Genomic DNA, 22,294 nt, shown 5'->3' with positions numbered 1-22,294 from the left:
TAACTGTGTACAATTTGGCCACTCTTTTTTCAGAGCAGCCCCCATAATATTTACAGCCTACCTGACAGTGGCTATTTGCCTCATCAAAGATTAACTGTCCTCCAATGCCTGTATTAAATATGGTCTAGATGGAAAATTCTTTAGCCTCAGTTACCTCCCTGTCAAAACGAAACTGATCTACGGTTTGCAGATGACTGCAGCATTGTTGCTCACCCTGCACCCGATTTGCAAGCCACTCTCGATCTCTTCAATTCTGCGTACAAGAAACTCGGCCTGCCCTTGAATGTTGCCAAAACAAAACTCGTATATCATCCCACACCTGGTCAGCCAAATACCCCACCTGCCACATAGGTTGAAGGAGAGACTCTGGAATATGTTGAGCATTTCCCATACCTTGGCAGCCACTCCTCTCAATCAGCTGTGTTAGCTCAACCTTCTACAAACTATGGCAGTGAGTGTTTGACAACAGAATCCTCTGCAATTCAACAGAAGTCTTAATGTACAGAGCAGTTATTGTCACCACATTCCTGGACTGTGTATCAGCGACACATGAAAGCACTAGAAAATGTCCATAAGCAATGCCTCTGCGACAGCCTCCAGATTCAATAGGAGGACCGTCGGACACTAGTGTTTATTCTTCTTGAAGCCAGAGCTCATTCAGACTAAACTCCTGCAAAATCCGCTTCACTGGACTGGACATTGTGTCCTGATGGCTGAAAAACATCTCCCCTGTCAAGTCCTATTTTCTCAACTGACCAATGTTCCAGGGGAGGTAAAAGAAAATGCTTCAAAGACACTCTGAAGTTCACTGTGAAGCACAGCAGCATTGACATTAATGACTGGGAGGAGCTAAAAATAGCAGCAACCTGTCCATCAAACTGCATCACACTTTGAGTCGCAACATCTTAATGATGAAACAGAGAAGGAAAGAAAAGGAAGCAAATCCTGCACTCCGGATCCCACCATCTCATTGGATGCCCTGCCCTATGTGTCCAAAAATCTGAACGTCAAGTATTGGCCTGTTCGGTCACATGAATACCCATGGCAGAAACTTGACGCTAAGTAGATGTCATCCTCGAATTGAGGGACAGCTGACTATGAAGTTGCCTGTGGCATTTCCCAAATCAGTGACCACACTTCAGAATTCCGTAATCAGCTATAAAACAGTTTGGGAGATCCTGAATTTATGAAATGCTAGTCCTTTCCTTACAAGCGAAGCTTGTAGAAGGAGAGAAGTTTTTACTTAAAATGGTGTCAACAACCAGCAGGGTCAGGAAAGCACCAGGAGCTTGGAGCTTGTCGTGTACCAGATATGGCTAATTGGCAATAAAATTGGCAGGAATGTAGAAACTAGAGGAGGCCATTCAGCTCTTTGAGCCTGTTTAGCCATTCAGTCAGGTCATGGCTGATGTTTGTCTTAGCTCCGCCTAAAATATTTGTTACTTCATTTTTAGTTGCACTTCAGTCCCACACTCTTGACCTTTGGGCACCCGGTGCAGAGGGGGACGTGGTGGGGAGGAGGACCACCTCATGAATCTGCTCCTGGGCCTGGTCAAGTTGGCCACCAACAGGTCCAGGCAGCGGACGATCAAGAGAGTCGTCCGGTCCGACTATCTGCCCCTCTTCCGCGGCCAAGTTCCCGGCCAGGGAGAGGGAGCACATGGTGTTTACTGGTACCATTGAGGCCTTCCATGCTTGGTGGGCACAGTGGGGACTGGGATGCTTTATTGACCCCTTTAATCACATTTTAATCTGATGTTGTAAGTTTCCTTTGTGATTTGTTTTTCTTTTGCGGTTTCCCTTTGAGGGGCTGCCTTTTTAATTTGACCCATACTTTGTTCATTTAGTTTATTTGGTTTTGTTCAAAAAAAAAGTGTTACCAGCCTTGGTCCCATAATCAAATCGGTTTTGTATTTTTAAAAAAAAATATTTGACTGATGAAAGGAGTCATTGGCAGTGTCCTTGTAGCATCACTGAGTCACAGGCCTTTCTCACCCCAGCTTTGAGATAACTGCACTGCATTTAGTTGTGTGAATTAGTCATAAAGTTCCTTTTTTAAAAAACTTGCGAATGCGGTGCAGAAACTTGAAGGTTGAGTTATGGTGGAGTTGGAGCTGCAGTGTGAAGCTCTGGGTCTTCCAGCACAACTCTGCAATGCATGGAATGTGGGCATCCACTGAGTGAACATACCATTGGGGATTTGGTCCAAAAATGGGCATATTCAAGTCAGTGCATTAGTAATCTCTTAGATGCTAGGAACAGGCACAGCTGATACCCAAGGTCAAGTTGGAAAAGGGACAATTTAACAATTTCTCCGGCGACATTCTGTAGGGAAAAGTACCCAAGGCAAAAGACAATTTGAAAAAAAACTTGCACTATGGGCAGAATTCTGGAATCATAATGGGATGTTTCACAGTGATAAATCACTATTACTGATGGTTATTCAAATGAATTCATTTTTAAAAAAAAATCAGCACCATTCACTTTAGGGTGATTAATCTGAGCGTGGAGAGGGCGAGGCTGATAAACTGCTTGATAAAAGAAACCAAGCTAGGTAAGGAAAACAAATTTAAAAAGATTGGGAATCTGTTCACAGACCATAAAGGGAATTACTCCTTTGCTGCGAGAGGTCAGAGATCATCAATTGAACTCATTCATGGCAAAAGCTTCTAAAATACTGTTCAAAGTTTAGTTATTGTACACATGACATTAGTCATGCAAGACCTGGTCTGAATGATCAAATAGTATTTGTTTTGGGTTCACCTAATCCAGTCTTGAGTTGCTGAAATGGATGTGGTTAACGGTAAGATTACTTAACCTTTTGTTCCTTCCCATTTAGAATTTGACTTTCCCTGTATTGAATTCTACTTGATTCCTAAGTTTTTGTAACTTTAGGCCTTTTTTTTTGATGGAATGCTATACCTTCAAATTAAATTCTGCTATATGTTGATTCTTGCAGAGAAACATCGGGAATTAGCCAAGAAGGCCCTGAAGAAGAAAGGAATGGGTGGCGGTCCAATCTTGCATCAGCCTAAATCGGGCACAAAAAGGTTAGTAATGCTGCTCTGCATCATCATGGTCTTTATCCCTCCTTGTGTCACAGGAGCTTGTATTCTGGCAGTTGAACATAACTCCTGTTAAAAACACTCTCCTTTCTGAGAAAAAAAACAAACTAACAATATCACAGATTGGCTCAGTATCCAGCACTTGTTTTATTAATTGTTGGACCTGGAATCAAATATAGCCAAGGCTGACCAGTTGTGAGTCGTCTCACTTTGTTGGTTGTGAAAGTCTACATAAATGAGTATTCCGCAGAATGTAAGTCACAGAAACAGACCATTCGGCCCATAGATACATAACGCAACGAGAGATTGATGAGACTGGGTCTGTATTCTGTAGAGTTTTGAAGAATGAAGGGTGACCTCATTGAAACTTACAAAATTCTTGCGTGGTGTGACAGGGTGGATGTCAATGAGATGTTTCCCCTGGCTGGTGAGTCTAAAACCAGGGGACATAATCTCAGGATAAGGGATAGGCCATTTAAGACTGAGATGAGGAGGAATTTCTTCACCGGAGGGTGGTGAATCTTTGGAATTACCTACTCCAGAGGGCTGTGGAAGCTCAATCATTGAGCATGTTCAAGACAGAAATCGATAGTTTTCTGGAGACTAATGACATCAAGGGATATGGCGATTAGAGCAGGTAAGTGGCATTGAGGTAAATGAGCAGCCATGATCTAATTGAATGGTGGAGCAGGCTCGATGGGCTGAATGGCCTACTCGTGTTCCTATGTTCCTAACAGGAGGAGATCATTTAGCCCCTCCAGCCTGCTCTGCCATTCATCAAGATCTTGGCTGATCTGAAATCTAACTCCCCCTTTGCCCCATATCCCGTAGTGGCTTTGGATAACAAAAATCAATCAATATCACATTTAAAATGAATAATTGATCCAGTACCAACTTTTGTTTGTGGAAGAGAGTTCTGCCTTCTACCACCCTCTGCATGTGAAGGTGTTTCCTAATTTCACTCCTGAAAGCCTGGCTCTAATTTTTAGATTATGCCTTTAGTCCCGGGCTCCCCAACTATTTTATGTTCCACACGCCTTCTCCAGCTCCTTCTCATCCAACCCAATCAGCATATCTGCCTATTCTTTTCTCCTTCACCTGTTTTTTCAGCTTCCCTTCAATGCATCTGTGCAATTTGCCTTAACTATTACTTGTGATAGAGTTCCACGTTCTCTCAGCTCACCAAGTAACAAGGTTTTTCCTGCATTCCGTATTGGATTTATTAGTGACTATGTAACTTAGGACGTTTGGCCCTTTGTGCCTGCTCTGCCATTTGATAAGATCAAGCTCTCGTTGTGGTCTCAACTCCACTTTCCTGTCTGGCCCTCCTTGACCTCCCTTGTCTATCAAAAATCTATTCAACTCATCCTTGAATAAATACAATGACCCAGCCCTCACTGCTTTCTGGGGAATAGAATTCCACATTTTCAACTCATCCTTGAATAAATACAATGACCCAGCCCTCACTGCTTTCTGGGGAATAGAATTCCACATTCTGACATCCCCCTAAGGGCAAAAAAATTCTCCTCACCTCTGTCTTAAAAGCGAGACCTCTTTTTAAACTGTGTCCCCTAGTCCTAGTCTCCCCCACTAGAGGAAACATCCTCCTGGTATCCACCCTATCAAGTCCCCTCAGGATCTCTCATGTTTCAGTAAGATCACCCCTCCTTATTCTAAACTCCAATGGGTATAGGCCCAACCTGTTCAACCTTTCTTCATAGAAAAAGCCCTTCATCCCAGGAACCAGTCGAGTTAACCCTCTCTGAACTGCTGCAAATTCAGTTATGCCCCTTTTCAAATAAGGAGACTGAAAATGTACACAGTACACTAAATGTGGTCTCACCAAGGCCCTGTGCAGTTGCAGCAAAACTTCCCTACTTTTACATTCCATTACCCTTGCAATAAACTACAATATTCCATTTGCCTTCCTAATCATTTACTGTACCTACTTACTAACGTTTTCAGATTTATGTACCAGGACACCCAGATCCCTTGTGCCAACGAGTTCTGCAATCTCCCCATTACACTCCATCTGCCAATTCTTTCCCCCACTCACTTAAACTACCTATATCCCTTTGTAGACTCTTTACCATCCTCTTGACAGCTTACTCTCCTACCTATCTTGGTGCCATTGGCAAATTTAGTTAGCGTACATTCGGTCCTCTCATCCAAGTCATTGATACAGATTGTAAACAATTGAGGTCCCAACACTGATCCCTGTGGCACTCCACTAGTTCCAGCTTGCCAAACCAGAAATGAGCTATTTATCCCTACTCTCTGCTTCCTGTTAGACAATCAATCCTCTATCCATGCTAATATGTTAATTCAACACGATTTCCCTTTCACAAAACCTTGTTTGCCTTACCATTATGATTTTCTAATTACCCTGCTATATCATCCTTAATAAGGGATTCTAGCAATCTCCCTATGACAAATGTTAGGCTAACTGGCCTATAGTTTTCTGCCCCCCTCCTTTCTTGAATAAAGGTGATATTTTCCAATTTGCTGGGATCCTTCCAGAATCTAAGGAATTTTGGAAGACTATAACCATTGCCTCCACCATCTCTGTAGCCACTTCTTTTTAGATGCTAGGATGCAGGCTATCAGGTCCTGGGGACTTGTCTGCCTTTAGGACTAATAGTTTTCCCAGTACCTTTTCCCTGGCTGTTTTAAGTTCCTCCCTCCCTTTCACCTCTTGATAGGGGAAGGCAGTGGCGTAGTGATATTGTTGCTGGACTAGTAATCCGGAGACCCAAGGTAATCCTCTGGGGACCTGGGTTCGAAACCCACCACGGCAAATGTAAACCATGGACCATGAAACCATTGGTGATTGTTGTAAAAACCCATCTGGTTCACTGAACCACTTTAGGGAAGGAAATCTGCTGTCCTTACCTGGTCTGGCCTACATGTGACTCCAGACCCACAGCAAGGTGGCTGACTCTTAACTGCCCTCTGAAATGGCCTAGCTATCAAAACCACTAAAAAGTCTAAAAGGAATGGAACTGGACAGACCAACTGGCATCGGCCTAGGTACTGGAAACAACAACGGGAAACTCAGACCTGTCAACCCTTCTCCTTACTAACATCTGGGGGCTAGTGCCGAAATTGGGAAAGCTGTCTCAGACATAGTCATCCTCACGGAATCATACCTTACAGGTAATGTTCCAGACACCACCACTACCATCCCTGGATTTTTTCCACCTTACAAGGGCAACTAGGGATGGGCAATAAATGCTGGCCTAGCCAGCGAAGCCCACATCCCATGAGTGAATAAAAAAATATATATATCCACAGCCCACCTGCTTGATATGGGAGGAAAGAGGAGGAGTTTGGCCTCAGAGTATTATTTAAATCAAAGAAGATCTTAATGGAGACTGTCCGCAGAATAAGGAACAAATTGCACTTTAGAAGATCTTCATTGCAATAGGATGGCTTATCAGAAAAGCGATGCTTTTAGAAATGAATGCAATATGTAGGATTTTTAATATGTAAGTAAATGCGTACCCAGTGCCTCCTTTTTCTAAATCATCTTCATTTGCTCTAGGTTTGATTGTTGTACCTCTGAAAAGGTTATCGATGTGTTAAAAAAGGAGCATTGACGTTAAATTGTGAATGGGAAGGTAACATTTGAAAGAGCTATGATTCATCCCATTGTGGAGAGTGAAGATGCAAAATCAACTTGAAAAATGATTCAGGGGTAATTGTGCTGAGGGAGCCAGCAGTGGCACAGGGTGGGGAATATCTGTGGAATTGTACCGCAGCATAAGCCTTCAGGAGTGAAGAGGTGAAGGAAAAAGGGCAATAAAGTGGGAACCAGTAAGTTTTTCCGCGTGAGCTCTGTCCATTGTGTGAAATAGAAATTAATGAAGAACTCAGAACTGTACAAGTGTGATCCATGCAGCATTAACAGTTGCTTTCAAAGGGAACTTGCAGCCAAATCCTGTTGCGTTAAGTTGAGTAAAAGTTACTAGTCGAGGGAGTGTTTCAGCTTCTGCTGCGTAGGCGAGGATGTGGGCAGTTAATTTCCTTCTATGGCCCTAAGGCACTAGATGGAATGAGCTTGAAGGGGCAAGTTAGACATTACTCCTTCCCTGAATCAGAGAAGCTTCTGACTTATTAACACAAACATTTCTAAGAGCTGTCTCTAAGGATGTAAAGTTGAACCTGAAGTTGTTATGAGATTGCTAAGATAGTTACTGATGTTTGGAAGCTGTCACTATTTGGATTGGATGTCAAACTTTTCTATTCCACCATGGTGCATTGACGCCACTGGAGGAGGGAAATAGTTTAAGGCTGTGCAAATAAAACTGACTTTTTATTTAAAGGATTTCTCCTCTCTTTCCCCTCTCTTCCTTCCCCCCCCCGCACCCTCCTCCCCCAACCCCCACTCCCCAACCCCCCACTAGGTTGCAGCAAGCAGGTCTTGGCAGTTTGCAAGGTGACTGAAGATTGATAAGACCTCATGTGCAGGGGCTAAAAGTACTTTCATGCTGCCCATTAAAGGTTTCTCTCCGGGGAGAGCAACCCCCGGGTATTGCATTACTTACCAGCCAGGTGCTGGTTACCTGGAATGAGTGGGTTGTCTTATGAGGAAAGGTTGGACAGACAGGGTTTGTTTCCACTGGAGTTTAGAAGAGTGAGGGGTGATTTGATTGAAGTATACAAGATCCTGAGCAGCCTTGACAAGATGGACATTGAAAGGATGTTTCCTCTTGTGGGTGAGTCTAGAACTAGGGGGCATTGTTTTAAAATTAGGGGTCGCCCTTTTAGGACAGAGATGAGGAGAAATTTTTTTTCTGAGGGATGTGAGACTTTGGAATTTTGCCTCAGAAGGTGATGGAGGCGGGGTCATTGAATATTTTTAAGGCAGAACCAGATAGATTCTTTTTAGGCAAGGGAATCAAAGGTTGTTGGGGTTAGATGGGAATGTAGAAATTGACACAAGATCATCAGCCATGATATTGAATGGTGGAGCAGGCTCGAGGGGCCGAATGGTCTACTCCTATTCCCATTTCTTATATTCTTATGATTGCATTGGGCTTCTCTTATGTAATACAGAACTTCAGTTGAGTGTAAACACAGAGGAATGGCTCCCTGCATTTACTTCACAGGGATTGGCAGCTTTAACCCAGCGGCAGGTTTATAAACCTGCATATCTGCAGTTATTAGCTCCAGATAGATTGGGCAGTTACCTAGCAGATGGACAACAGGACAATTCACTCGAGTATCCTCCTGTAATATTAAAAAAATGACTTTAAACAGCCGTGCATGTAGTAATTTTAAGGAAAGCTTCAAATGCTACCCATTCATTGATCATCAAATGATTTTAGATGCATTCAGTGTAAGTGGTAAACTACTGCTTCTGATATTTATGTGATAATTTCAACCTTTTTCACTACAATTACATTTTGATTGGGATCAATGGTATTCTGCAAATTGAAATTGATCTCAAATGAAGCATGTTATTTTCATTATTCTAGTTAGCTTTTGTCAATGAACTTCAAATACGCACACAAACTTTAATCAACTAGATTTTAAACTTCTGATTTTTCACAGACTTGGCAACTTACAATCTCCCAAAATCTGTTGAATTTGGATTCTCAAGATTCGATTGCGCCTTGCCTTCAAATAAAGATAGTGACTGGTTTGAGGAGCATTTGTCTGTCTCCTCTCTCGTATACCATCAAAACTTAAAGTTAAAAATAAATCTGGAAACTCAGTAAGATTTAAAAAGGTGTCTTAAGTTTTACTTTTTTATAAATGCAAATGGTTCCTCTTGATTTTGACTCTCAAAATGCAGCAACGTTCCCACTCCAATTTCCAGTTGGAAAAATCCAAGGTTTTCTATTTAAATTAGCCAAGTCCTTGAGGTGGTATTCCGACACACTCCCAGCCCTTGGAAATCCATGGTTACTGGTGTAACAGTGACAATTATTTTTCTTGTTTGCTGCAGAGGTGCTGTTGCGCCCCTCAAGGCGATATTGCAGAAAGGGACTGCTGTCCTTGGCCCAGAGGTGGCACTTTTCCTCCCTAAGCCTGCTTGAACGGTTAAGCACCATACCCGCTATCTGTAAACAGAGTAATGGGAGAGGTATTAGTTGCATTCAATAATTACTTATAACTTGAGCTTAATTCTGTTTGCCCTTTCTTTCAATATAGGTTAGTAAAATTCAATAAAGGTTACTCTGCCCTGAAACAAAATCCGGATGAATCTTTAGTCTCTTTAGAGTCTGACAGGTAAGGATTCGATCCTAACCCATCGATTTGTCTTTTTCTTTTCACATTGAGAAACCTAAATGAAAGGCTAGCAGTTCCACGTAAGAGCACATCACCTGGGTTGAAAAGAGAGAAGATTAGATAAATTGAGAAGTGATTTAAGTGGTAATTTTAAAATCTATGTTAGGGGAAGGAAATACTCTGGGAAGTTCACTGCCCAATTTATAACCCGCTGGATTCTGAATCGGAACCAGTGGCAAAATGTTTCAGGAAAAATCGGCCCATGAACTACCATTTTGCCTCTCTCCGCTTTGACTTTCCCCCTTTATTGCTTTGTCCTGAAAGCATAGGTTTCATTACAAAGTTGCAGAGCCATAAATGTCGGAGTGCCCTCCTTACCTTGCTCCTGGGAGCTGTTAGAACGAATGTCGGTAGGCTATTCAGCCAGTAGGGCATCACAACACCACCACTTCAAGGGCAATTGGGGATGGGCAACAAATGCTGGCCTTGCCAGCAACGCTCACATCCCATGAAAGAATTAAAAAAAAAACTGTGCCTTGCCCTCACCCTCACCTACATGCACTTCTAGCAGGATTGTGGTCTCCAGCTGGCACCCTTGGCATTCCCCACCCGTTCCTGTAACTCCAGCAATCTGCGGGTGGATTGTAACTTATCAAGCATCTTGGCTGAGATCAGCTAATGCTATATCGATGTGGGAAACGTGGGCTTTATTGCACAAATATGTTTGATATGAGTATCACTGTGGACTAGAATATAAAGGCATTTCTGTTTTGGGATACCCAGGATAAAAATCTAATGTAGTTTGTAATGTCCCACAAAACTTTGCATAACACATAAAAGCTTCTGACTTTAGCACTGTATTGCTTGGCTCCAAGAATTCCCTGAAATCATTGAAGATTTAATTTTGAAAGCTTTATTAAAGTGATCAAAGCGTGACGCAGGGCCATGTTGGCAGAGAGCTGTTATTTGTTCTGCTGCTCTAATCTCTGCTGTGTGGAACAGTTTCAGGCTTCTGGATGCTGAGGACACTGATGCCAATTTCCTTCGGAATATTTCTTGTTGCCTTGGCAACCGTAATTCCACTGATGCAAAGCAAGTGCCATTGAAGTTCACAAGTTGTACAGCAGTTTTATTTTTACAGTTCGAAATCACCAATTTTGTAGCAAAATGTGTACAGTGATTGGAATATTTTTGATAACAGTTTAAGCCAAAAGCATTCATTTAATAGCGTCATTTAGCGGTGTCGCACGTGACTCAGTTGACAGTGAGTCAGTTGACTTGCCTCTGAGTGTGGGTCCAAATCCCATTCCAGGACTTCAGCACAAAAACCAAACCTGGCACTCTAGTGCAGTAGTAAGAGGTGCCGTCTTTAGGGTGAGATGTTAAATCGAGGCCCATCTGCCCTCTCAATTGGACTTAAAAGATCCCATGGCACTATTTTGAAGAGCAGTAGGGGAGTTATCATCAGTTTCCTGTCCAATACTATCCCTCCATCGACTTCTCAAAAAAAAAAAATTATCTGGACATTATTACATTTCCTTTTGAGTTTGCTGTGTGCAAATTGGCTGCTGCGTTTCCTACATTAGAGCAGCAACTTTAAAACAAAAAGCACTTTGTTAGCTGTAATTTGTGGTTGTGAAAACCACTATATAAATGCAAGTCATTTTTGATAAATCTCATATACTGTAAACTGGCTTCTTTGTGTTCTTTTCCAGTGATGGTGAGTTTGAGTCCAAGTATTATTCCTCATCAGGCTATTCCTCTGCAGAGGTAAGCTGACTGACTCATTTGTTTTACATCATTTGCCGAGTGATTGTGAGGTATTGCAGCGAGCTTTTGGTTAGATGGATCTTACTAGATCGCTTGCCATTAGTGATATCGCAAAGTGGTTTTAAGGATATTGCATCCGCTGTGCTATGGGATGCAGATGAAAGCTAATCCTTCCTGCACAAAACATTTTTATATTCAGGAAGTCACCCATGTTAAATTTGCATTGAAAGGCAAAACAATGTTAGGAAAATAAATCAAAACAAATCTGGAACGAAAATTTAAGATGTTGGAGAAAGCAATTGGAGGTTATAGTCTGGACAGACCAGTTCAGGAAGATGCAAGTGCTGTTCCCACTAGAGGAAAAATGGTAAGGCTCAGTTACTCTGGCTGTACTTGCGTATGTAGCATCTGGTGGTGCTTGCATCCTTATCACACCCTGAGCTGCCTGTCTAAGAGGTGGAACTATGTAACGACAAAGCTTCTAAAAGTTTTAGAATAGCTTTTTCATATCCATGTATGACTCGTCGTGCGATTAGGGTCCGAAGCAGAAAGCTCCTTGGCCGCTTTGATTCCCGGCGCTACTATTTAAGTTTTATTCGAGGGGCTCGTTCTGCAAATGCGAGTTTATGCTTGAGCACCTATTGACTTGCCTTTGGCAACTTTCTCTTTCAGCAGCAAGTTAACCAGGACCTGAACCGTCAGCTCCTGAAAGACGGCTATCACTTAGATGAAATACCAGACGATGAAGACCTTGACCTCATTCCTCCTAAGCCTGTTACCTCGTCAGCCTGTGCATGTTGCCAGGCAGAAAGTTCTTGTACTGTCCAGTAACCACTGCCACTTCCCATACCATGTCAAAAGATAATTTCATTTTCGGCAATTGAATTTTTTAAGCATTGCATAAAAGGACAGTATATGTGTATGTTATATATATATTTATATATATATATTATATATATATAATATATTTTATATATATTATATATATATATTTTGGCTGAACTTATTTAAAAAATTTATAAACTGGGAAACAACATTAACATACTACAGGATCCTGTTTAAAAGTGTTGTATGTGGCCGTTGCAATTGCTGATCTCTTAGATTAAATTTTGTCTATGCCCCTTATTTCATATGCCATTCGCATCTGAAATTCTGTCCGAGTTTCCAGGTGATAACTGTAAGATTAAAAGCTAGTACTAAATTTCTCCACAATATGCAGCTCATTTTGCCAGTTGCATAATTGAATGATGATGGTGTAGCGCTAGCCTGAAATTCCCACGCTAATTTAATCCACCTTTCCCCTTATTTATCCACGGACCCAAAAGCAGAGAAGCCTTTCAAAAAAGGAAAAGAAGCCTGAAAGCTAGAATAGACCGGAGCTGTGCACGAAATTAAAACCGTTGGTTGGGGGGGGGTGAAATTGTGTAGTCTGTTATTAGAGTGGGGCGTTTCTATGCAATTTTAAAAGGTGGTAGTTCAAATTAAGCAGGTTAGCACCTGATGCTGGATAAAGGGATTTTGCACGAACGTGTTCAGTGTTTGCATGTCAATGGGCGGCGCTATTTCATCCCGTAGATGAGAACTACGGTTAGTGGGCAGGCTAGGAATGATAGATTGTGAAAATGATAGCTCTGTGACTGGCTTAAGTTGTTAGGAAATCAATGCGGGGGATGTAAGGGGTTGGGAGCTGGGGGGGGAGGAACACACACAATCTGAGGAAAAGTAATGGATTCTAACTTTCGGATTTATTTTCTGTCAACGGACAGCAATAGGGGTGCTGAAGTGAACCTATTTGGTGAATAGCTAAAATCTATATTGAGTTTTAGCCTTTGTATGTAAATCATATGCATAAGATGTCAGCTGTAGCTTGCACATGCATCACCAGGAAAATGTTCAATTTGCATAGGTTTGACGTCACATAAACCTAACCAGAAATTGTTCTTATCTTGATGTAAACAAAGGTTATTTATTGACGTTATTCATTTTATTATCCAAATTTAAGTAAAAGTAAATTTGAACTTTGACCTTCATTTTGGAGACCCAGTGGCTGTGTTCCATAATGTATAAATATTTCACTGTAGAGTAGTATCTTGGGGGTTGTTCCCTCACTGCAACCCCTTTCGATAAGCTCCAGATTTTTAGTCACGTTACCCCAAAAAAAGGGGCTGAACCGTGGTGAGATGTTTCTGCAGAGGAAGATGGGATGGAGGTGGACAAGATGGGCTTGTGAGAAAGTTAGTGGATGCCCATCTGTTACGCACCAATTGGAGTGCTTTTGCCAGGGAACTGGGAAGCAGCTTATTAGCCGGTCTTGGTAACCTCATGCAGTGCGGAAGAGACAGCCAGACAGAAAGTAACCCAGGCGGGCATTTTGGCGCAGCACAGCATTGCTCGTTACGGTTACCACAAGAAGCGTGCTTTGCTACCCAAGTGCTGAAACTTTCCAGTTAAAAGATGCAGCGAACATCCCAGTCTGAGTGCCTGTTCAGCAACAACAAATCACTTGCCCTGAATAGTAACTTGCCAAATTAAAAGGTGTGGAGAGGGGCAGAAATCAATCTTCTGATTGCAATCTTAATTGATTGGGATTTTATGGGTGCCCCCAATTAATATCATGAATATAACATTAATTTCCCATGGCAGTAACGTGAAAGTGGCATTGGAACAATAATGAGCTGGATATCCAGCCTGTTTTATTTCACTCTGTCACAATCCAAATGCATATTTAATGGTTTCAGAACAATTGCTTTCTATAAATGTGTTTATGCAGTTAGATACTACATAGAATCTGCCACTAAGTGTAAAATAGCCATGATTTGAAAGAGATCAGCTTTTACAATCCCACCATACTGCAACCAATTAGTTACGAAAAGGGCTTATCTGAGGTACTAGGAGCGTTTGTATAATGGATACCTGGTATGTTCAGTTTGAAGGCAGCAACGTCTGATGCACTTTGATTCTTGTCTTTCCACAATACCAATTCTTTATCTCAACATGTTTACATGTGCTTTTGCTTAAATGTTGAGCTTGAACCAATTGAAATTGGTCTGTTTTTCAGTAAGATGCACTTTCTACTCTAACAACCTGTACATGTTGGTATCCTCTGGCAGGATATTACCTGTCTATTAGGCTATCTTCTGTTCTTCTCCAAATTGCTTGTTTTAAACTATGCTTTGGGTTATAATTTCGATTGTATATTTTTAATATCTGTGTGATGTTTTAGCCTATTTCATGCAAGGATAAGGGGACCAGAAGCTTGTTTAAAATAATAGTTCAGTCCCTTGCACTTTGACTACCTATCAGTTCCCTATTTGCTCCTGAGACATAATGGGACATTTATTATTAGCATTAATAGAGTTGTGTAATTCGCATGCTCTGTGTTTTAGGAATGTGGAGTTTTATTGTATATTTAATGCTCTCCCATTCAGTTAAGTTGCTTGATTTAATTAAGTAATGCATGCAACGATGCGAAGTCTGGACTTTATTTATTCCTTGTTCCAGCTCCATCAACACACTAATTTCCTTTTTGTTTTAGAAGTTTGCCTATAAGTTACCAAAGTTACCTTTATCTTTGCGCACAATATAAACCTGGCACTCCCGTGTTTGAGCATCTTAGATCGTGACTTTCAGCTGCTCTTACATTTTCACTATTTAAGGAGCAGATGGTAAACTGATGTTTAAACTGTTAAGGGGAAAAGAAATGAAACAACAACTCATAGCCTTGATATTTAGGTAGTCAGCATCTTGTGTCTCTGGCCTTGAGGTTACGCTGTAAATATTAGCTTATAAACGATGAATGCATTTGTGTGCAATCATCTGTGGCCTATTTTAATGTGCGCCATTTATGATGAGCGAGTTAACATCTCCATAAAATAGCCCAGCAAAGAATTGCTTAAGACTAATGCTGCACATTTTCAATGTATGGTTCTATATAGTAAAGAGCATATGCAAGGCAAAACTTTATCTTTCTTGAGCCATAAACTGAAGATATTATGCTGGAAGGGCACTTATTTAGAAGGGGCAATCATGTCTTAAATATTTCTTAATTGGAGAACTCCCCCAAAGCCATGAATATGTTCTTCCGTATTGACTAAGTTTGGAATTTTTGAAATTAAAACACAGGCTTTAAATTATCTGCAGTTTAGAGGAAAATAGCAGTGTTTATAGTGTTTAGATTTCAGTGAAGCAGCTACTTAATGGACTATTGATTCACCCAGTTTCAAACTGAAAAGGCACTTTGGTTTAACCATTGCATCAATTGCAACCCCTGCTGGCAAATTCCGAAGGATGGTGATTGAATGCTGCTATGTTAGGGGAGCTGTTGAATGTTAAACAAAAGAACAGGTTGTCCCAACTCCTCTTGTGGACCTCCTTGTGGCTCCATGAAAAGTGAAGGGAGATTGAGGAGCTGGGAAATTGGGGCAGAGAATCCTAAAGAAGTTGGAGTAAGAAACTCTGGAGACTACAGAACTTTCCTGTCATTTGAAGATGTGTGCGCAGTTTATCTTTGTTTGATTTTGCTGTCTCCCAGGTTTAGTTTTAGTCAAGCTACCACAGTTACTTTGAAATGAATCTGACTGGTAACAAGCAATACTTTCTGTAGTGAATCAGGTCAGAGGTATTTATTGGATTTTCTGGTTTGGTGTTTGTATATAAAATGCTAGAGTGGCCTAATAAACAGCCAATCCTGGCCCATAGGTTTATGACATCCAATTGTAGGGTTCTGATAGTGCATCCGTCAAATCACCCGCCACATGAATAATCCCCTTACCAGCATTGGGAAGTCAACTGGAGTCTTTTGAGAACACTGGCCTCTAACCTCAAGAAGTGCCCAGTCCTGGCCCCTATTGACCTGCCCTGTAGATGCCGTTAAGAGTTGGTGCTGAGCAACTTTTGTATGTAGAATAATGTTGCCGGAAAAATTATTTTAATATCCATTAATTCTATTTTAAGTACTTTATCCAGAGGCGGCTTTATCCATTTCTTTAGATTTTGTTAAATTCTAACTCTGCTATTTATTATGGTAACTGCTACATGCTGTTATTTAGTTTATGCCTAATAGTTGAGGTCACTATAAAGAAATATTTGAACCAGGTGTGGGGAGGCTGTGATATGTTAGCCAAGGAGGTTTGATCAATATTTTTTTAAAAATTGAATCCAATTTACAGTTGTTTAGAAATCCTAGGTGAGGGTTAGTATTTTGTCAGTGAATTCATCCACTTGAACTGATCTATGTAATACTGCACTCCAAACCTCTATGGAGAACCTGCTGAAATGCTGAAGTCTCTAAAACTTCACATTCACTATCCTATTAAAAACATATTGCGACTCTGGAGATGTATTTTCAAAGCTTTGAGGTGCTTGCCTTTCCCAGAGTTCAATGATGAACTGCATGTTTGTGCACCAATTACTACTTTTCCATCTTGCGGCAAATTCATCGCCACTTGGTCCTTTAAATTTGTATTGGTTTTTGGGGAGTATTGCATTCCCTTGTTTAAGAACAGTGCAGAGCAGTTAATGCATTTCCAGTATGTATTTTGTGGTGCACTAAACATAGGCACCAGTGGTGCCCTTGAGCCTAACTTCCAGAGAGGGTGGTGCTGAGAGGGAGGTGTTAATATCAGCAGTTTGCACTTAGGCTGCTATAAGGGGCACCTTGTGGAAGAATAGGAGTCTCTGAGTGGAGCAGTCTTGCCTGTAATCACCTCAGTCAATCATTAATGATGTTGTGCAAGCATCTGCAGATACGTTTTGGGTTTTAATTGTTTTGCATAGAGAAATTCTGCAAATATAGTAGGGGGGGTTCATTCTTAAACACTTGATGGTATTTTACATGCATAGCTGTTTTGAGGGTTTCACCCATATTTCAACTGGGGGAATTGCAACTCGTGAGCTTAGAATTATACAGCAAGAGGATAGAGGAACATGTTCTTTTGGACCAAAATAGGAATTATTTCTGGGGAAAGATGCAAATTATATTCTGCCGTGCTGTTAATTGCTAAGACACAGTCTTAAGTCATCAGCTACCCTAAAAATCATATTGTCGTATCCTTACACTTTGAGTTAAAAGTCATGTTCAAAGAAAACAGAAAAGGGAAGCTTAAAAAAATGTGGAAAGAAGTTTAATATTCTATAGACTAACTCAACCATAAAATTTCTGTGAATATGGACATTGAGGATATTTTTAAGAGAATTGAATGTGATGCCGTGTGTTGTGTTGTGTTTTCTGAAAGCTATAATGGATTGTGAAAATGCACTAGGCCACATGGTCATTCGGGTTCTGAAACCATCTTTAAGTTTTCAATTTACACAGTGTATGCAGAGTATAAAAACGAAATATTCTTTCTGTGCAATACATAGACTTAACTACATTTTATTAAATTGCATTTATTTTTTGTATGTTATTGGTCTGGCAGATTAAAATAAAGAATGCTTTAAAAGACTCGAGCCTGTTCTGTGCTTGTCAGAGTTGATGCAAAAACAAAATTATTCTGGCTCCCAGTGGGTTACTGCATAGCAAACCACGTGGATCAGAAAGTCCAAGGTTTTCATGCTGAAGTGTGTGTAACTTGCGATCCGACAACTTATGTTGGGGTAACACGAAGCAGTTAGCAGCCAATTAATTCCTTTTGAAGTGTAGTCACTAATGTGCGAAGCACAGCAGCCATTTTATGCACAGCAAGCTTCCACAGACAACACAGACCAGATAAACTGTGTTTAGTGATATTGGTTGAGAGATAATATTGGCCAGGATGGTGGGGAGAACTCCTGCTCTCCTTTGAAATAGTGGTGTAGGATCTTTTTTGTCCACTTGAAAGGGAATGGAGGGGGGGTGCGGAGAGTGGGGGTGGCGGCCTCAGTTTAAGGACTCCTTTTGAAAGGCAACAGTGCAGCACTCCCTTAATACAGCGCTGGAGTGTTAGACTAGATCTTGTCCAGTCTTTGGAACTTGAACCCACAACCTTTTGATTCAGGTGAGAGTGGTACCCACAGCCACGGCTAACACTTATCCTGTGTTGAGTAAACTGATATCAGCTGGGTAAACAGCTGAAATGATGTATGTTATCCAGAGTGTGTCTAGGCTAGAGAGAGGACCAAATCAGTTGGGGTCCACATTGTTTGCATGACTGTACGCTCAAGTGGAGCTGAAATGGATAGAATCATGCTGGTGTTGCTTCCCTCCATGGTTGAATGGGCCGAATGGTGGCTCCTTGTGCTGTAAATTAACATATACACGTTTTATATATTTTGGAAAATGCTTTTAAAAACACATTTCTAATTTCCTCCTCCTCAAGTAGACTTTTATTGAACTAAGTTCAGGCAGGAAAATTTAGAATATCAGTTTGGATTGCCTGGCAAAAGTATGTGAAGCCTTCCATTGCAATGTGGCTACTGTACTGGCTTCACTGAAAACTGCTGATCCTGCCACATACTGAGCCCACATCAGGTATGTCCAAATGTCATCGATTATAGTGTGACAATAGTCCAGGTAACCTTGTTTCTTTATTAAGGTACTGGTTGAGAGAGGAATGTTGGTTAGCATAGACCCTCGGGAGAATTTCCTATTCTTCAAATAGTGCTGTGGAATCTCTAACTTCCATTTGAACAGTTAAGGCCTCTGTTTAATGCCTGATCAAAAGATGGCAGTGCAGTGTTCCTTAAGCATGAATGCTGGAGTTTTGGCCATGAGTTTGTGGGGGCTGGCGGGAGTGGGGGTGCTGTTTGTATTGGGGGAAAAATGTGGTTCAGATGCTTAGACTGGCCTTTCAACTGCGGGACATTGGATTCCATACCACCCTAGATTGGCAGGTGCAAACTCCTCTCTCAGCTGATGGAAGCAAGCAAACTTAAGGCAACTTCAATTCAGTGGTTGGCGTAAGCGCATGGCAGAACCCAGCTCCCAGTTGGGCACTAGATTTCCCATCTTCAGAAGGGTCACAGCATGCTTGAAATTGGAAAAGCCAGACAGTTGATGTGGGAGGGTTACTTCTTGGGCCCAACGTTGAAACATTTTCAAGCGCTCTTAAACAGTTACTTGCTGGTGCTCCAACGAAAGCTGGAAGTGGTCCTCTCTGTGGTCCCAATGCCTTTTACCCTCAATACTTGCGAAAATATAGAAAGAGGGCGCTAGTACATTTTAAACTCCTGAGTTTAATGTTGAGTATTAGACCTTATCTATTATGAATAATGGAGTGATTATTCAGACAGTTAATGCTATGTGACTAACGGGTGCAGAGATTTAGTGAAAGCATTCAGGCTTCTTCAATTATTTTAAATGCATCTCCTTGTCTCCCCCTAATGAGCAGAATTGAAGCCTGCAATATTACATTTAGTTCTCTGCCCTGGGAAGCATAGGCTGTAATGCACATCATAATTATGATAACTAATATCTCTTGCTTTCGATATATAAGAAAAACAAAAATGATTTCCATGAAATTTTAGTCCGTGGAACTCTTTGGGGATTTGATGTGTAACTTGGGGGTCCAGAGACTGTTGTGTGATGTAAAGAACTCTAATACCATTATTACAGATATCCAGATAGACTTGCAGATAGAGGCAAAAATTATTTTAAAAAAACAGCTGGATAATGGGAAAATATTGGCACTTTTCAAATGGGTGGGCTGAATGGCCTCCCCCAACTGTGTACATTTTGTGAACTGGGAGTGGAGAAATTACTGGGCTGACTTCACTGTGGTTGCAGATTAAAAGATCTGTTCACCTTAGCCGGATGGCTCTGATGGAAAAGGCATCCATTCAGTAAGCAGTTGTGTTACCAATGTCCCATTCTCTCTCGCTGCTTTTACCTAATCTTCATTGCCCATCCCTGGTTTCCCCTTGAGGAGGTGCACTTGAGTCACCACCTTGAACCGCTTAGTCCAAGTGGTGGAGGTGCTTCCAAGGTGCTGTTGAGTAGGGAGCCCCACAATTCTGATCCATGACAATGAAGGGAGAGTAATGTATGACCGAGTCAGGGTGGTGCATGATTTGAAAGGTGACCGTGTACCCATGCACCTATTTGAAGTGGTAGAACCTGCAGGTTTGGAAGGTGCTGTCGAAGGACCCTTGGCAAGTTGGTGCAGAGAGTCTCGTAGATGGTGCACACTCAGCCAGTTTTCCATTAGGACACTTATAAAAACCCAACATGCCCTTTTCAATAGAGATCACTAGATTGTGACCAGGAGTGGACCCAAAAATAACCCAACCAGGAAGAGTCAAGAGACCTGATGGAACATTGGATCATGTATTAGCAACTGAACAATCTATTTTTGATGGGATAGAAATTCTGACCATCACAATGCTTAACACACTTGTACATTCCTCTATGCTATTTTTACATGGGAGTTAACTTGTCCTTAAATAAAAATAGCACCCAGGAATGCAGTACAAGTAGTTAGCATTTAGTCGTAAATTTCGCCAATCAGAAATTCTCCCCTTGCATGCTGCTTAATCTTTTTGTGTCCACGTTCAGCAGTTTGGTTATAATGAAGAATATCCCCGCCTTACCCTTTTCAGTATAAGGGGTAGGCCATTTAAGACTGAGATGAGGAGGAATTTCTTCACTGAGGGTGGCGAATCTTTGGAATTCTCTTCCCCAGCGGACTGTGGAAGTTCAATTATTGAGCATGTTCAAAACAGAAATTAATAGATTTCTGGATACTAATGACATCAAGGGATCTGAGGATAGTGGGGATAAATGGAGTAGAGGTTGATGATCAGCCATGATCTGTTTGAATGGCGGAGTAGGCTTGACGAGCCGAATAGCTGACTCCTCTTATTTCCTATGTACCCCTAATAGTGATGTCTATTTTTGCTCTTGAATGGGGAACATTCAGACAGTTGAAGTGTGCAAAGAAGCTATCTCAGTCCATAATCCTTTATTCAACCTGACCTCGAGCCACTTATCATTTTTGTGCTTTTCCGTTATGCCAATGTAATTGCCATCGTGGAATGCACTTAGACTTTATCTACTTGAGCAAATGTTCTTGTCATTTAATTCAAAAACATTATGAAGAGTGCAACTGAGAAAAGTGAATTGTCTACAAGACTTTATTTGACAGTGCACAATAACTTACAAGACTGTGTCATATAAAATCCCGTCTTGAGGAATTGTTCTTTTTGCCAGTATCTGAAAAATGCAACACTCTTGCCCTCTAGTGTTTCAAATAGATTGAGCTTTTCTGCTCTCTAAGATATCCAGGATTATGATACCTTCTGATTTAATTCACATTGGTTAACACGAGTAATGAAGGCATTGTCAATCTTTGATTGCCTTTTCAATGCAGGGGTTAGCTAATAAATGTGCAGTCAAAGGAATTTCATAAAACTACACAAACACATTCATTGCTAATATCACCGTGTGATTACAGACCACTTGGGATTATTCAAATTACAAACAGGAAATGCAGCAACACTCAGCGCGCCTGGCAGCATCTGTGGTGAGAGAAACGGAGTTAAGGTTTTGGGTCGGTGACCCTTTGTCCAAACTGGAAAAAAATGGAGATGTAACAGTTATTAAGCATTTAATACCTAGCACCAACAATCCTTTCTTCCTCCACTTTTTATATATCGATCCTGGACTAGCCCTCTTCCCCCCAATTTAGTTACGATTCGGTTAGGAACCATTAACATTTAAAAAGAAATCCGAATGCCTTGTGTTACCCAATAGAACCATGCTGCAAGATTTCACTTTTTTTTAACAAACCAAATGTATATAAAAGACTTAAAATATGAGCACTATTAACGTAACAATACGGTTTATAACTCTGTTATGCACTCCAGTTTGCATCCTACTTCCCAAGAATTCTCTAATAAGACTCATCAATCTTAAAATTTATTTACTTCTGAAGGGACCAATCATGAGTATACCACAGACTTCTGGAGAATTCTCCTCAGCTCCAGCTATTCTCAGAGGTAAAACTTACATTTTAAAATTTTTTTTCACGGGATGTGGGCTTTGTTGGCTGGACCAGCATTTGTTGCCCATTCCTAATTGCCCTTGAGAAGGTGGTGGTGAGCTGCCTTCTTGAACTGCTGCAGTCCCTGTGGTGTAGGTACACCCACAGTGCTGTTAGGGAGGGAGTTCCAGGATTTTGACCCAGCGACAGTGAAGGAACAGCGATATATTTCCAAGTCAGGATGGTGAGTGGCTTGGAGAGGAACTTCCAGGTGGTGGTGTTCCCATCTATCTGCTGCCCTTGTCCTTCTAAATGGTAGAAGTTGTG

The 22,294-nt window shown here is 41.2% G+C and overlaps 1 protein-coding gene across 4 annotated transcripts in view; it reads left to right on the top strand.

Annotated features, from left to right (window-relative positions):
• The window catches only part of LOC144669963 (protein FAM219B-like), a 37,073-nt gene extending 19,559 nt beyond the window's left edge, over positions 1–17,514 (top strand). Inside the window, exons 3-6 of one of the 4 annotated variants that reach the window (XM_078532255.1) lie at positions 2,960–3,050; positions 9,225–9,302; positions 11,018–11,072; positions 11,748–17,514. In XM_078532255.1, the coding sequence (XP_078388381.1) occupies positions 2,960–3,050; positions 9,225–9,302; positions 11,018–11,072; positions 11,748–11,903 (380 nt within the window). In that variant the 3' untranslated portion in view covers positions 11,904–17,514. Of the gene's footprint in view, positions 1–2,959; positions 3,051–9,224; positions 9,303–11,017; positions 11,073–11,744 lie in introns of all 4 variants that reach the window. The other 3 variants (XM_078532254.1, XM_078532257.1, XM_078532256.1) reach the window with 3 other exon arrangements.
• The last annotated feature ends 4,780 nt before the right edge of the window (positions 17,515–22,294 follow it).

This window comes from Cetorhinus maximus, chromosome 30, assembly GCF_964194155.1.
Source record: "Cetorhinus maximus chromosome 30, sCetMax3.hap1.1, whole genome shotgun sequence".
Lineage (NCBI taxonomy): Eukaryota > Metazoa > Chordata > Chondrichthyes > Lamniformes > Cetorhinidae > Cetorhinus > Cetorhinus maximus.
Note: the sequence above shows the minus strand (reverse complement) of the source record. Positions and strands in the feature narration are given on the sequence as shown.